At 40.0% G+C, this 17602-nt stretch overlaps 1 protein-coding gene across 5 annotated transcripts in view; it reads right to left on the bottom strand.

The window, feature by feature from the left end:
* Positions 1 to 504: 504 nt before the first annotated feature.
* The window catches only part of OCLN (occludin), a 49630-nt gene continuing 32532 nt past the window's right edge, over positions 505 to 17602 (bottom strand). For all 5 annotated transcript variants that reach the window (XM_070476788.1, XM_070476789.1, XM_070476790.1 and 2 more), the window contains 5 exons: positions 15417 to 15562; positions 8773 to 8988; positions 6966 to 7137; positions 4530 to 4571; positions 505 to 3085 (listed from right to left, as the gene is read on the bottom strand). In XM_070476788.1, the coding sequence (XP_070332889.1) occupies positions 2984 to 3085; positions 4530 to 4571; positions 6966 to 7137; positions 8773 to 8988; positions 15417 to 15562 (678 nt within the window). In that variant the 3' untranslated portion in view covers positions 505 to 2983. The remainder of the gene's footprint in view (positions 3086 to 4529; positions 4572 to 6965; positions 7138 to 8772; positions 8989 to 15416; positions 15563 to 17602) is intronic.

Genomic DNA, 17602 nt, shown 5'->3' with positions numbered 1-17602 from the left:
AGACAGTGAAGAACAGGGCAGCCTGGTGCGCTGCAGTCCAAGGGGTCAGAGTCAGACACAAATGAGTGACTGAACAACAGATGGGAGACACTTCTATCCCAACTCTGAAGCAGGGAGATTGTCTGCTTCAAGCTCAACTTCAGATCCCTGGAGTTATGGTTAAAGCGGTTTTCTGCCCTGACTCTTCTTTACACAGGTATACCCATTCAGACATTCACAGATACTGCAAATCTTCTACATGAAGCACCTTATGCTAATTAAAAGTACAGATAACTGTTGAACAATGAGGGAGCTGGGGGTGCTGATCCTTCAAGCAGTAAAAAATCCACATATAACCTTACAGTTGGCCCTCTGCATTCTTGGATCATATAGTATGTGTTCAATGAAAAAAAAAATCCACACATAAATAGATCCACGCAGTTCAAACCCAACTTGTTCAAGGGTCAAGTATAAAATGCACTCAAATTTATAACAGGATTAATAACAACAGACAGAACAATCCAACCTTATCCAACTCATTGATTTATTAAGTCAACCTAGAATGGGAATATAGAAGGTAATATTCCAACAGGTCATCCCAATCCTAGTTTAGTCACTTGCTAATGAGACAATGGACCAATTAACCTATCAAATCATTAGTTTCCTTATCTGTAAAATGAGAATGAGAAATGGTTATGTCAGAAGGCTATCTTAAAGATTAAATTAGATTCCATATATGTGTATACTATGCAACTGTTACTACAAATACTTATAGTTTTATTCAAAAAATACAAAGCACACATGACAAAATATTAACACTTGTTATTTCTGGGTGGTGGGTTTAAATGTTCATAGTTTTCTGGGTTTCTTTAAATTTTTCAAAATAAAAAGAAATTAAAACATTGATCTTATCTATTTGTAATCCAGAATCACACATGTAAGGGAATCACTGATGTGAGTGTGAATTCTCATCAGATAAACCATGTGTTTTTTCAACAAAATCTTTGGAACAGTGGTTTATAGCAGAAAGCAGAATGCAAACATAACCACAGATCAGAGATGGAAGAGATCTCTGAACTCTAATCTAAACCTCCATCTTTCAGACTAGAAAACTGCCTGAGTAGTTTTTCAAAATTATATCCCACTGGTTAATGCCAATCCCCCAGGGGAATTCCCTGGCAGTCCCGTGGTTGGGAGAGCTTCCCTGGAGGCTCAGTTGGTAAAGAATCCACCTGCAATGCAGGAAACCTGGGTTCAATCCCTGGATAGGGAAGATGCCCTGGAGGGCATGGCAACCCACTTCCGTATTCTTGCCTGGGAAATCCCATGGACTGAGGAACCTGGCGGGCTACAGTCCATAGAGTCAAAAAGACTTGGACACGACTTAACAACTAAACCACCACCACCACCAACGGTTAGGACTCTGCACTTCCACTGCAGGGGGCACAGGTTCTACCCTTGGTTGGGAAAACCAACACTCCCCTCCATCCTGATCCTGACTCCTGGAGTGGTCAGCAGTGTAAGTACCACATTTGAAAAATGATTTTTTAAACTTTCAAAGTCCAATTTTATGGCACAATTTTATAACGCAAACTCATGCTACTTGATTTTTCTGCATTCACCTGAATAGTTTTGTTTCACCGCAACACTGGCTAAACGTGCCTTCATAAACTAAATATGCTGACTTCCTAGAATAAAGAGTTTAAATTTTAACACACACAAAAAATCTATTATGTTGCTCAAAAAATCTATTATGTTGCTCAAGAGAGTCCTTACTATTTGACATGACTCCAAAAGGCATGAAAAACAAATTATTACCTTCTGTAGTAAGCATGTGCAATACACAGAAAATTCTGAGAAAATGCTGAGAATTAAAGGGCACCATTTGAAATAATTTGGTGCTTTACGATATTGGATTCCATTTCCAGACAAGTCAGCCTTCTGTTTGCCAAAGGATTTAGGATACTGCCAACCAGCACAGCACCCAAAATAATTTAAAACAACAACAGATACAACTTCCGAGTATAGTTTTCCACAGCTTAATATTAATAGCACTAATGATGTCAAAAAGGTATACTATGGAAAGAAAACACCAGGTTTAATAATTATAAAATATGTACAAAACTTGAACATTCCCAAAAGATACAGTTCAAGTCAGAATTGAATTATAAATGTAATTGGATACTTTGATAAAAAGGAAACACCTAGTTGGCTTTAAAAAAGTATGTAAACCATAAAAGATAAAAAACATTTAAAAATACACAACAAAATTCTAACCAGTAGGTTTAAACTTTGATTTTTCAAAAGTAAACATATATTTACAATCTTCAAATTTCATACATTTGTTACATCTACATGATCTTTATTACCAGGATAACGTGAAATAAAAAGTTCTTAAGCATTTATACACAGGAAAAAAAAAAATCAATAGGGAGGTTGGTAGAATTCAGTATTCATAGTAGCTAAAATAGGAAAAGGTCTGGGACTTTATCAATGGAGTCATAAAATAGACTTAACCAAAACTGCAAGCTAGCCAACAAGCAGTTTGACTTCAGACTTTATTGCAAGGGCCCATTTCCTTATCTGAAAATGAATGATTATTTATTTATAAGTAACAGTTATCTGAAGAGAGAATTCAGGGAGGATTAAACTACCTCCTACAAGACCCAATGAGCACACACTTAGGTATTAAGACCTGATTGCCCAGGATGTGAAAGTTCACAGCACAGTCCACTCCAGGACCTTCCTGAAAAGTTCAGTTCTTAACACAAGAACCAATGTTTGAAGCATAAAATCCTTAGTTGGAGTGTTCAGCCCAGTTGATTATCAAAAGCTATTTATAAACTGCTTCAATACTGATGATATTAAAGCTACCAAAACTCTGTAATGATCACAGAGATTTGGCCTCCTGGGTTAGAGCCCAAAGTCATTTTGACTCCTGACAACACTGCAGAGATGTCAGTCAGATACTTCTTAACCTCTCCAACAATGTGGAGTCTGCCGTCTATGTTTTCCGTCGATCATAATCTCCGACCATCTTCTTAATGTGAGACAATTTGCTCTTCAACTGTTTACAGTAATTCCTCTTACTTTTGTAATCTGCTGACTAAAAAAAAAGGGGGGAAAGAATCGAGTAAGTTTAATAAAATAAAAATGAGTTATGTATTAGCTGCTGAGAAGGCAGGGGTGAACAACAACAACAAAAAGGGAATATTAGTCATACAGAATTGCAAGGAGTGTTAAATGAACAAGGCACCTGGCAGCATCTCTAACCACATGAGCAGCTGATTCTCTCTGCTCAATCATATCTTCTAACACAAGTTTGACAAAGGATACACTTATTTCTAATGATTTGGAAAGTCATCAAGAAAATGTATTGGCCTTTTTCGCTAACACACGATCTTGAAAAAAAAAATCAGTAAAGCAAGAAACTGGTTATATGGATTGATTTAGAATAAGGAAACTGGATAAACGGGGGATGAGACAGGAAATGTTACTATATATACCTTTAAACTCTTGAATTAAAGAAACATTATCTAGCTACATCAGCTCTTAGTTGTGGCATGTGCAAGTTTTAGTTGAGGCAAGTGAACTCTTAGTTGTGGCATGTGGGATCTAGTTCCCTGACCAGGGATTGAACTTGGGCCCCCTGCATTGTTAGCTCAGAAACTTGGCCACTGGACCACCAGGGAAGTCCCTGAAGCCTTGAATTTAAATTCATGAATTTCTAGGAATTCCCTAGTTATCTAGAGGTTAGGACTCTGCGCTTTTACTGCTGAGGACCCAGGTTCAATCCCTGGTTGGGGAACTAAGATCCCACAGGCCATGTAGTGTGATTAAAAAAAAAAAAAAAGACTGATGATGCCAAGTGTTGACAAGAATATGGAGCAACAGGAATCTATAAACTGGCACAAACCAGGGACACTGCTGACAAGGCTGGATCCCCATTGCTCAATGAACCTCCAATTTCATGCCTATGTATATACCTAGCAAATGTGTGCCCATGTGCATAGATACTTTTAAAAATCACACACAAGTTACACACTCTATGAATCCATTTATGCAAAGTTCAAAATAGGCAATACTAATCCATGATGTTATAAATTAGGATGGTGGTTCCCTCTGAGGTAAGTGTAAATTGGATGAGTATCCAGAGGGTACCAGGAAATGTATTTCAAGGGGGTGCCAGCACAAAGGTGTGTGGCTGCTTTGTGAAGGTCTGCCAAGCTGTATACTTATGATCTGTGTACTTTTATGTATATACACTTCAACCTAAAAAAAAATTTTTTTCAATCAGTGTTGCTTGTAGCTGCAAACTGAAATTCAAGTTCCAACTTCCTTTTTTACTTGTTTTATTTTTTTAAGTTCCAACTTCTTATAGTTTTCATCTTGCAATTATAAGGCCTTTAATCTACAATCGTTGTATGTGTGACAAGGTATCAGAGTATCTAAAGTTCTCTAAAGGTATCCAGAGTCATTCTAAAGGTTAAATGAAAGACACATACTAGAAAAGGTCTTCCTAAAAGAATCTTACAATCTAGGATACTTACTGCCTTAACTTGTTTCAGCCTATTGTACTCGTCGGCAGCAGCCTATTAATAAGAAACAAAGGAAATGTGTTTAGTGGGGCATTTTCTCTTTCAAAAGTAACACTCCTGATGTTATACTTTGGAGCAAAAACTATCAGCTTATGACAAGAATATAAGGAGTTAAAATAAAGAAGTCTTAAAAGTTCTTAAAACCCTTATGGTCAGTGGGAGGGCCTGAAGGAATCCAGTTACGGGAAATTTATGACATTAAGATGCTTCTCACGTTGCATTCACACCAGCAGGTAACTCACTGTTCTGTGACACTCATCTCTCCCCATGCCAGTCCACGTACCACGTGGACCCCACAAAGCACAGCTCTGATCCCATTACCATAATAAAATTGATATAAGCACCCCGTTAAATTCTCTACTGATCTAGTCTCCTATCATTCCAGTGACCCTCACTTGTAATTCCTTAAAAAAAAAAAATTAAGCACATTAATGCTTTCAGATTTCCATTGTGTTCCCCTTATAGCTGTACTCATGAGGTTCTCATGTACCTCCCCTGCTGTCTGGAGAATCTGCCAGAGTTACCTCTCAGTGAAGCCTCCCCTCAACTCTCCAGGCTTTCAGCAGACTTTATTCCTTCTCAGAGCACTTAGTTACAGTACTGTCTATACATACTGTAAATATGACATTAGTACCACTGTTTAACTTGTTAGGTGTCAGTTTCTCTTTTTTTAACATGAGCTCTTTGAGGGTAGAAACATGATTTACCTTTCTAACCTCAGCACTTCTACATCAAGCACACATAACAGTGAATAAGCATTAAATGGATTGAGAAAGGTTTACAGTACCATAGAGAAGACATAAAAGAAAGCAATAAACTACATAAGAAGCAAATACTTCAAAACCAGAAAGCAGATCACCGCAATTAAAAATGGCAAAAGGTATTTCATAAAAGGACTATGAAGTTCCAATAAGAACATGATGTGATTTAAAAAGAAAAGTTTAAATACTGGTATCTAAGATACAAGGCAGTCATTTTTCAGGCATAAAATGTCAGTGAGATGTGGGTCACAGAAGCCCTCTAGAGCACCACTAGCGGGGAATACAGTTGATATAATCTTTCTGGAGGGTAGTTTTGCAACAAAAGTTTACACATACATAACCTCTCACTCAGCAATTCCACATGCTGGAATTCGTCCCAGCAGATAAGCAGGTAAACGGACAAGGCTGAAGAGGCTCATCAGTGTAGGTTCACTAGCAGGGGCAGGTGGGGGGAATGGGGAGGGAGACATACTTAAAAGTCTATTCATAGAGAATGACTATTAAGTACATTATGGTACAATCACGAATTGAAAACAACAAAGTTATTTTTTAACACATAAAAATATTTTCTCAGCAAGTACATCTTTATTATTGATAAAGACTCATTTAAAAAAATTAAGCACATTAATGCTTTTCAGATTTCCATTATGTTCCATAAACTGCTGCTGATAATCATAAACTGCTGTTGAATAAAACAGCAGAATATAAGCAATGTCAGAAAATATTTAAAAAGAGAAACCTTCATAACGATGGGAGTAGGTCAAAGAAACACCAGAGGCAACTGAAAGAGTTCCCAGTGGTCCTTGCTAAAGCAACTCGAGCAACAAAACTAAGCAATGCTGGATTGTAAGCTAAAGTTTAGAACAGATATCCCTTGTGTCTACACTGATATAAATGATTAAATAAATGGAAGTGACAAATTTCCTGTGCAAATTCCAAATAACTTGTGTAGGTATACTGCCTTTAAAGAGATGGAGCATAACTCCCTGATTTCTTAAGTGTTATCTACGCAGAGTGACTTCCTTCCAAAGAGGATAACACAGAGAGGAGGCTTAAGAAGTAGGGTAACTTTACATGGACAAACACTACCCCAGACAGGTGACCAAGGGGAAACATAAAGACGAGCCACAAACTACTGTTGAGTAAAAAAAAAAAAGCAGGAAGGATACAAGTAAAACTTATGATTCTTTATCAAAGATTACTTCTAGGTACACTTCTGCATGGAGGGGACATTTTAACAAATATTTTGGTTGAAAAAATGTAAGGCAATCTATTTTTCTGTATACCATTCTGTATTATTTGAATTTTTTTTTACAGAAAGAGTAAACTATTTTTTTACAGAAACAGTAAACTCTTTTCTGTTTATAAATAGAAAAAGTAAGGTAGCTATTTTCTTTTAAACAGGAAGGGAAATATGTACAGATTATTTTTTTTATAAATCTTAACTACATTAGTACACTCTTCCATTTCAAAAAGACTTGAAGACTTGATTTCAATGACTATTCAATGAAATTACAGTTTGGTAATTACTAGCAAAATCTCTATCGATACTACTATAATGGATAATGTAGCTCCACAGACTAGAATAAAATTCTATGTAATATCTAGTTATCAGGTTTGAATTTACCATGTACTCCTCACTTTCTTCTCTATAGTCATCCAGTTCTTTATCCAGACGAGACAGTTCTTTATTGACCTCATCAAGTTCTGCCTGTAGGCTCTTGTATTCCTGCAGGCCAGTGTCAAAACTTCTCTTGTAGAGTTGTCTTTGTTGATCTGAAGTGATAGGTGGATATTCCCTAAAAATTCAGAGAGAAAATGATTTCTTATATATCCTTAGCAGACTTAAGTTCCACAAAGATAATAAAGCTGGTAGCATGTGGAGGATAACATTCTCTTGGTTTTCTTTTTGTTGTTATTGCTTATGGGCAGAGAAAGGTGGGATACAAAGAAGTTCTTTTAAGAATGATTATGCTTCTTACACTGATGCTCATGTGTTGCTTTTTTTAAAACTGTGCTTATTGATTTTTAGAAATAAGTGTTGAAAATTATTTATGAAATTTCAGGGTGGTCTTAGGAACTCATTTGTTCTGAATACACAACACCACAGGAGAACGGACACTTATATTTAAAGTCGAAACTGGAATTATGAACACAAAGGATATTTTCATCACTTCAGTGGCAGAGCAGCTGACTGGCAGGTGGATGTTTTCTGCTACCATCTGTAGTTTTCAGATGGTTTTGAGCATTTCTTTGGTGGGAAAATGGGAGGGCGGGTCTTGTTTTTCCTTAACGGAAATCGTTTTGATTGTAAAAGCAGACTTTAAAAGGTACATGTATGAAAATGCATGCTCACTGTAAAAATAATCTGGCAATGTGTTAAACTATGAAAAAAATCCTGAAATTCTTATCACTTGTATCTCTCAATATGCTGGCTATTCCTTACATATGATGGTGACGCTGTTAACCACCCATAATCCACTGAGGAAATATTCTGAGTTGTTCCACAAGACTAAGGAGCTTCATAGCAATATGGAATTTTAAATGTTCTATCTAAGACAGTCTAAGTATCTTCATTTTAAAGAGGGGAGAAAGTAAATGACTTGCTCAGAAGGGAAACAAGTATTCAGAATTTCTGAAAGTTGGCATTTAAATCTTGCACGATACAAGATAGGCAAACATTTTATAGACAGGTGGCTAAACGAGACCAAAACTCTGGAGGGGCAAGGTAGGATGAAATATGAGAGCCACCAGTAAGTAAGGGATTTCTAGCTCTATTTGCCCTATCCATCCCTCCTAACAGCTTGAGAAGCAATGTTTTGATTCACCACAATTCACAAAGCAAACATTTCTGATTTGTGTCCCAGTCTTCAGAATACTTGGGCCAAAAGGCTATCGGTCATACCCAAGTACAGCTGGTGATCAATGCTGGATTATTACCAAACCACTGACACAAAAAGTAACTTAACCACAACACTAAATTGTTAACTCAATTGTTTACAAATCTGTTTGCCAAAGTCCTTTGGATTAAACTTCTAAAAGAATCTCTGGTCTCATCATGAAAGCTTAACTTTAAACGTCAAAAGAAAGAGCCATAACACTGCTCTGGAATTTTCTAATAAAACAAAGTTCCCCTATATGTGTATTTTACTTATTTGACAAACCTTCCTTGGGTGGCTATTAGTAAAAGTATACAACACTGCCCAAGTTTGTCATTTTGAGGGGGTGCATGCCAAGTGTTTTAAAGATAAACATATTCCCTCCAGGTCAATCTTTACTACAAAAGGGTACTAAAGGGGAAAAAATGTAACAAAAACCTGTCTCCAGCCCTGGTTGGCAAAAAATGAGGTTACAGCATCCACCCTAGGCAAGGAGGCAACACCACCAAAACCACGGGATTGTGCAGGGGGTTCCAGCGAGAGACGCTCGGGTACCTGATCCAGTCGTCCTCCAGCTCATCGCAGGACTCGCCTCCCGTTGTGTAGTCCGTTTCATAGTGGTCTTGGTCTGCGCGCCTCGACTTCCCTGCTCTGCCCTTCGCGGGAGCCCGTTTTGAAAGCGTCTCCAAGTTACCGCTGCTGCTGTGGTAAGGCTGCCGGAAGTCCTCCACAGGTGAAGTCAATGGCAGCTCCTGAGCCACTTCCGGCACCCTACCAAAACAGGGATCACCCGTCGGTGAGCGCTACCGCTCTGTTAGAGCGCTGCGACCACAGAGGGCCCGCCCAGAGCCCAGCCCCGCCCCAGCCTAGCGCGCTCCTCTAATCCCCAGGAGCCCCCTTAAGGCTCCCACGTAAGGGGAGCTGTTAGTCAACCTTCTATGTAAAACAGATGTAAGACTTCGCTTTAGGAAATTCCCACAGATCTGGAAGAGGTGTTGACCTGACCGGTGCCCAGGACACACTCCACCAAAGGCTGTTAGGAAGGTAACAATCGAGTCTCTAACAGGTTCTTCCAGTTCCATGGAATGCTGAGTGCGGAGAGGAATGCACATCTCTATCTCCCTTGAGGGCCAACTCCCAGAGATAAGCTCTCCGTAATACTAATTTTAGACTCCTTTATATCACTTCTCTTTTTAAGATACAATGATGAAAAATGAAACAAATTGAAAATTTAAACTAAAAAAACTAAAAGCAAACAAAGAACCTAAAAAGCATTTTATATTGTAATAGATGAAAGGACTTATTAACACCTTTTTTTAAACTTTTTATTTTATACTGGAAAATAGCTGATTAACAAGTTGTGATCGTTTCCAGTGGACAGCAAAGGGGCTCAGCCAAGACCTCTTTAAATTGCACTGTTAAGCCTGAAGTCTTGAAGAATGATTGAAATGGAAGAGTTAGCATTACACTTATTTTTCTAACGCCAATTATTTAATATTGCATCAGATTTTTAATCGCATAAACTATTTCTGCCACAAGCACAAAAAACAAAGCCTAACATGGAATAAAAGACCAAGAGCTGTGGCAACTCTCGACCACTTCTGAGTAACACAAATGCAAAGCTGCACTTTCCCCTGCAGCAGAGCTGGAGAAGGGCAAGAGGAGAAGCGAGGTACCTGAGACTTTCCGACATCAGCCTTGCTATTCAAGTCAACTAGTTAAAAGAAGAATTTTCTTTGTTATTGCTGTCAACTTACAGTAACTGTCATCTTGAGTTTTATCCACAAGGTGGACTGCTTTCTAGGTGATCCAAAACTGCTTGGTTCTGTTGCCAAAGTCTTAAGACTTCTAATCTCACTTACTAATTTCCTGTAGATGCCTAAAGCTTTGGTGGGGGTCGGGGGGTAGTTGGAGGTGGTCGTGGTATTGAGTTTTTCTTTCTAAATTCTACCCAGGTTAACATGGCTTTAAGTGCTCTGTTAACACTACCTCTAAAGGAAGGAAAATGTGACTTTCTCTGCGAGTGAATGATTAATGAGTTCCTAGACACTCTGCCAGCTACTATGCTTCTAGCTTTGAGGTGGCAAACAAAACCTTTAGAATGCAGTGGGTTTGTCTGAGGGGTTGGGAGATAGTGGGGGTGGCAGGATGCTAAAGGGCAAAAGAAATTGGAAAAAAAGAAAAAATTGTAAGGCAGGCCTCCTCCCATAATTTTATATTAGATATTGATACTATAAATCTTCATATTAGAAGTCTTCCATCTCCCCTCTTCCTACACCCTTTCAAACACTAAACAGTAACTTGATAGAGCATAAAAGCTAAAAACGAAATGCCTGGCAAGAAAAGTAGTATATATAAATTTAAGAGTTAGGGAATGGGTGCACTCTTAGTCATCTACAAACCTGCTTTTAGACACAAGTCCAACTAGGTCAAAAATCTGCACAACCCAGAAACAAACGCCCGTATACTTTCCTTAGTATCTGACTCAGCCCCCTAGGTGTGGAAATCTGCTCTTCTGTAGTTTTTTACTTCCTTCTTTTTTACACTTGCTTTATTCTCTCTCACACACACATGCCTTTTCTGCTCTATCTTACCCCGAGAGTGTAGTTATCATGCACTTTTCTCCACTCATGTTAGACTGCAACCTCCATGGGAACACGAACTCCATATTCCCAGGAGTACCTGGCCCAACATATGGTAGAGGTTTAAGCTAATTACTAAATTGAAAAGACATTCACAAGAATCCTCTTTTCTGAGGACACCCAGTGTCCGGGAGAGACAGAAACAAAATGTTTGATCGCATCATTGCCATGACTGTAGGAATGATGTCCATAATATATATGGTATTTTAAAACCACCATATATCATTGAGGGTACCATCTAAGCCTTGTCAACCAGACAACTCCATCTTCCTGGACCCAAAAAGGGCCCATCAGTATGTTTTCACTAGGATTTGGCATGTAAGTTTTGGCAAAGGAAATTTCACTCTGAATCCAGTGGTATAAGATCAGGGCAGCCTGGGGAATGTGCATGGCCAGCCTGCTACAAAACAAGTTGTACTGAGAATAAAACTAGTAAAGCAACACGAGCCCTGACATTTTTTGAGTCCCTGGATCATGCTATGCCTGAAGTTGGCACCATCTCCGGGCCTCATGTGAACCATCGAATTCCTACAACTTGCATAAATGTCCTAAGAGATTATCCTCACTTCAGTTCAGTTCAGTCGCTCAGTTGTGTCCAACTTTTTGCGACCCCGTGAACTGCAGCACACCAGGCCTTGTGTCCATCAGCAACTCCTGGAGTCTATCCAAACTCATGTCCATTGAGTCGGTGATGCCATCCAACCATCTCATCCTCTGTCGTCCTCTTCTCCTCCTGCCCTCACTATTTCCCAGCATCAGGGTCTTTTCAAATGAGTCAGCCCTTCGCATCAGGTAGCCAAAGTATTGGAGTTTCAGCTTCAACAGCAGTCCTTCCAATGAACACCCAGGACTGAGTATCCTACCAGCCTAAATAGTGCTACCAGACAATGATCTCATTTGGCACTCTAAGATGTCAGCCTGCCTTGAAATCTCTGCATTGCATCAACACTCTACTTCTTTGACTTACAAAGGTTAACTCACCTTGGGTTCGATCCCTGGGTCAGGAAGATCCCCTGGGGTAAGGCATAGCAACTCCAGTATTACTGCCTGAAGAATCCCATAGACAGAGGAATCTGGTGGACTCCAGTCCATGGGGTTGCAGAGAGTTGGAAGGACTGAATCCACTTAGCACACACATACCTGTCCTGGGTGTGAACAGGATTGTAGGGAGTGTACACGCTGCTGCTGCTGCTAAGTCACTTCAGTCTTGGCCAACTCTGTGTGATCCCATAGACGGCAGCCCACCAGGCTCCCCCGCCCCTGGGATTCTCCAGGCAAGAACACTGGAGTGGGTTGCCATTTCCTTCTCCAATGTGTGAAAGTGAGAAGTGAAAGTGAAGTCGCTCAGTCGTGTCCAACTCTTCGCGACCCCATGGACTGGTAGGAGCCTACCAGGTTCCTCCATCCATGGGATTTTCCAGGCAAGAGTACTGGAGTGGGGTGCCATTGCCTTCTCCAGGGAGTGTACCTACTATCTCCCAAATCCACTTACAAAGGGTAGAGAAGCAACTATCTTCAGCTACATTCTGCTGTTTCCTAATCCAGGATTAATTCTAACTGTCTTAGAATTCTAAGGTCAGGACATTATGGTGAGCAAGAAGAACCAGACACTAGAGTAATTACTGTATGATTCCATTTTATAAGAATTCCAATATGGTGACAGGTATCAAAATAGTGGTGATGGGGGAAGGGGAGTATCCAGGAAGAAAAGAATATTTCAGAACACTTGAAACGCCTCTCTTGTAGTGGTAGTTACTTCGGTGTTCACACACGTGAAATCTCATTAAGCTTATATCAAGATTAGTGTTCTTTACTGAATGTATATTATGTTTTAGGGGGAAAATATCTTAGTATTGAGGTACCTCACTCTTAACCTGGACCTCAGACAATGTTCCCAATTCTAATTCCTTCTCTATCCACTGTAATAGTGAGGAAAGGCGCCTGTGGGTTACTAAACACCAAGAAACACCTGAGGAAAGGCAGGTTACGACTTAAATGGGCATCCCCTATGTCGTCAGGAAGATGTACACTGAATCCTCCACAGCACTCAGTGTTCTGCCACGAACAACAGTCAACAATGTCTGTTACCCCCCAGAGGCTGCAAGTTCATCACTACTACACGCTGTTGCATTCATATCCCTTAGCACCACCCCCATCCTGCCCTTCTGCAGGGTTCTAACACTAAGCATCATATTCGCATTTTCCAGCTCTTCAAAAAAGTTCTGGGGTGTATGCTGGAAGTACCAACTGGTACTGGTACAACCCTTATGGAGTGCAGTTTGACTACACCCATCAAAATCATATATGCAATTTCCTTTAATATAGCAATTCTGCTTTTAATATTTTTCTTCCAGATATATCCACAGACTTGCAAACTGATAAAGGTACAATGTGCAAGTTTATTCTCTGCTGAGGTTTGTAATAACAAAACATTGGGGAAAGTGTGTATCAATGTGGGATTAATAAAACAGGTCTTAGTCTACCCATCTGATACAGTATTATACTGACATAAAACAGACAAGCAAACTCTGTATACTGAAATGCACAGTCACTAACATACACTGCTAACAGTGCATTTAATATGTTATTACTTTTTAAAAGGAAAAAATGACCAATATAGGTACTTGGCCAGCATATTCATTTAAACAACCTCTGGAAGGACACAAAAGAAACTGGTAACACTAGCCGTTCCTGGGGAGTGGCACTAGATAGCTGGGGACAAAGGGATCCCCTTTTGTTCCTCTTAAATTTTATATCATGAATGTGCTGATTTATTTAAGAATAGGTAAGATATTTATTTAAAATTTATTTATATTTTTGGTTGTGCTGGGTCTTCGTGGCTGCGTGAGGGTTTTCTTTAGTTGCAGAGAGTGGGAGCTACTTTTCACTGGGGTGCACGGGCTTCTCTTTGAAGTGGCTTCTCTTGTTGCAGTTCCTAGGTTCGCGGGACCCAGGCTTAGTTGCTCCGAGGTGTGTGGGATCGAACCTGTGTCCCCTGCATTAGCAGGCGGATTCTCAACCACTGGCCCATCAGGGAAGTCCCTAAGATATTTAAATTGCTCCAAATGAATCTGTGACAATATCTCCATTCTCATGAAAAAGGACAGCATGTGGGAATGCTGTGGAGCCCTGCAAGCCTCACAATTAACTGGGAGGCACAGTTGGTCACAAGATGCATTAGAGATATTTATTTTCTATGCATGGAAGTCGTGCAAGTCATAGCTTGAAACTTTTACAAGGACTGCATCTCTACTGCGCACCTCTTCTCACAGCCTCACGTGATTTGGTTTTTGTCAAAATCCAAAGAGAAGAAGGAGAACATAGAAAATGTTCTTCCTCCAAATCATTCACAACTGAAATCAAAAGCAAGGTAGAATCTGAAGAGCCAAAGTATCTGGAGGGTGAGGCACAAAGCCAGTCTACTTCCAAATTCCATTCCAGGGTAATAGTAAAGCCTCCTCAAACTGATTCCAGACTTAACTCAGCTGCTAGTGTCATCCCATTGGGTTCCAGGCACCCAAACTATTGTACACTCAGAATGCATCTCAACAAACTTGGCCCACTAACTGGGGGCTGGAGATAAAACTCGGAACACTAGCAGATAAACCTTTAATGGAGAAGGACCCAATTAGCTAAAGGGAAGGTTTAATTTTTTTGGTCTATGAAGGAACTTGGGGTCCTAGAATTATATACAGGAACACTAGTTTATCATCCTTAGGCAGAAACTACATTCAAGTCCTTAACAACATCCTCAATCTCTCTCTCTTATCATTAAAGTAAGTTAGAATTCGGCTTCAGGGTAACCTAGAACCACAACAGGGATACTATTTCAATAACCTGAAAGGCAGCCCCTCTAGGCCAGAAACACACTGTGAGGCTTTGTTTTAACATGTAAAACAAAATCTAGGGGCTATATCAGCTTCACGTCCTCCAGCAAGATGAAGGATCTAGCACAGCAAAGGGGCTTCCCTGGTGACACAGCCAGTAAAGAATCTGCCTGCAACGCAGGAAACCCGGATTCATCCCTGAGTCAGGAGAATCCCCTGGAGAAGGAAATGGCACCCCACTCCAGTATTCTTGCCTGGGGAATCCCACGGACAGAGGAGCCTGGTGGGCTACAGCCCATAGGGTTGCAAGAGCTAGACACAAATTAGCAACTAAACCACCATCACCACAGCAGAGCAAAGGAGTCTCAGAACTCTGGAATGCAAATGAAGCGTTCTAATAAAAATGTATGTGGATAGTGTTGACCAATGAGTAATCTCTTCCTTCTGTTGAAGAGATATAATAATTACAAACAAGAAGAGAGACTGAGAACCATATTTAGCTCTGCTATCAATCCACAACACCCTTCCACCCTTATCTAAACTTCAAAATCAGAAATAAGAAAGTTTCTGCACCTGTAAGGCAGAGATCAGTCTTCAGCCTTTGTGAAAACTGTTGGATGTTTTTGTTTTCTTCAAGCTGAACGGCACAAAATAGCAACTGATTCTATAAATACATGCAAACCTCATTTTTTCAGACTCATTCTAGCAAAAGAAGGAAGACATTACTTACGGGGTTGATTTATAGGAAGACTCTGGATACGGTCGCTTCTCGTTCACTTTCCCATTGGAGGAGTAGGCCACCGGGCTGTCCACTCTCTCCACATAGTCTGAGAGGGGAGGAGGCATGTCTTGTGCACCTGCAGAAACGTTTTTAACCTAAAGAAACAGTTCCAAGAGATTCAGTTATTACTTAGCCTGTAACTTAAAGGGGGAAAGAAATGGAAGAAAAATATCATATATAAAATTATCTAATGTTTATTGGCTCATTAAATACTATTAACCTATTTGATGACCTTGTTATTATATAGTGTTAAAAGTCAAATCAGCACAGAAATGGTGCCATTGTTAGTTTAACAAATCCAGAATCAATTACAAAGAAGAAAAAAAATCCTAATTATCTGATTCTCATCCTGATGTGATTAGGTGGAATAATTATCCACCCCATCTTAGGAAGACTAATCTTACTTTATCTGGCCCTAGAGTTACAGTGAGAATTTTCTAACAAGTTCTAAGTAATGCTGATGCTGCTGTCTGAGCACCACTCTTGGAAAACCGCTAATCCAGGGCAAAGAATGTTGGTCCTTCTTAATCCATTCACCCTAAAGATGGCATTTTAAAACCACGTTAAGAAGCCCAGAGCTTCCCTGGTGGCTCAGCGCCTGCCAGTGCAGGAGACCTGGGTTTGGTCCCTCATCTGAGAAGACCCCACATGCTCCAGAGTGAAGAAGCCCGGGTGTGACACCACCACCGAGCCCACGCTTCACAAGAGAGAACTAGCCAGCAGCCCCCGCTCTCCACAACGAGAGAAAAGCTCGGAAGCAACAAAGACCCAGCACAAACAAAAACGTAAAAAGAGAAGCCCAAACTGGTTTCTGATTTATTCATAAAAGATCTGTTTATTCTCCTTCTACATTTTCAATGGCTCTATCACTCATATACAGTATAGTCAGAGCATCCCTGCCTTCTCTACCTTCCTTCCTATTCCCTGCTGACGCGTGAGTGAATCTGTCCTAAGAACTAATACACATTAGAGATCATGCCTTGTTAACATGAAAGGTTCCCCAGAGAACCTTTGGGAGAAAATCCATATATAATAATCATAGCCAATTAGAGTTTTAACATTGTCTATTAGATTTCATGCAGTAGATCTAAGACTTTAAATTTCACCTAAAAATCTTCACATATTAATTACTCTGCTATAAAAAATAACTGCTAAGCCCAGACAAGTCAGAGTTGTTTCAAAGTAAGGGAATAAAACTAAGGCGGGAGGGGGGGGATAACTCAAAACATTATTTCCATGAAAAAGGTCAATTTTTCAAAAATGGGCTGGTGGGACTCTTTTAGCTTGGTGATGAGAACAGCGGCATCCAATTATAATACCTCGGTTCACTCCAGATTTGCTGACTACAAGTTCTAGAAAGCCTCAATCACTTCATCTGCAAGACATGGGGAAGCTACCTGCTTCAGAAAGTTATTCTGACAATTAAATGAGATGACAAGGGATCACAGCACGGTGCCTTTGTGACCACAATAAAAACTCAGGAGATGCTGGTATCTGGAATCAAAGCTGTTGGAACTGAACAAAGAATTTTTAAGAGTATTTGAAGGGGACAACAGACTTTTAATGGGTTATTTTGCTATGTAAGTCTTTGCAATGAGATTCGGCATCAACATAGTATAGTTCCCTGCCACCCACACATACCTGACATCTTGCTGTCCATAAAGCACAGCATTAAAACCTGATCTGCTTCTTTCCTATCTCTGCTGTATCACCTGTCACAAGATATTTATTTATCCACCCCTTGAAGTACATAGAGGTATTTATTCTTGATTGTTTAGTATTCCCATGAGTCAGAGAGGAATGGAATCATTTCCTTCTTAAAGTGGAATTTGGCAGCAACTGGGAAACCAGTGGGTGGATTACCAGGGAGTGTGCTCAGATCCCACCACAGGGGGTCGGGTGGGAACCATTCCTGGCGCCCACTGAATTCTTTAGGACTTGACAGCATCACCAAGCTTCACAGGCAGAGGCCTGGCCAAGCCAAAGGCCTATTAGGTTTAAAAAGACTTCCTTCAGAAAGACATCTTAAATTCATGGTTCCCTATTAGAATGGCAACATTCTCCAGACTGATCCACAGATTCAGGCAATCCTTACAATTTCAGCTGGCTTCTTTGCAGAAATTGACATGTTGATC

The sequence above is a fragment of the Odocoileus virginianus genome, chromosome 14 (genome assembly GCF_023699985.2).
Source record: "Odocoileus virginianus isolate 20LAN1187 ecotype Illinois chromosome 14, Ovbor_1.2, whole genome shotgun sequence".
Classification (NCBI taxonomy): domain Eukaryota; kingdom Metazoa; phylum Chordata; class Mammalia; order Artiodactyla; family Cervidae; genus Odocoileus; species Odocoileus virginianus.
This window is presented reverse-complemented; position numbering and strand designations above follow the sequence as displayed.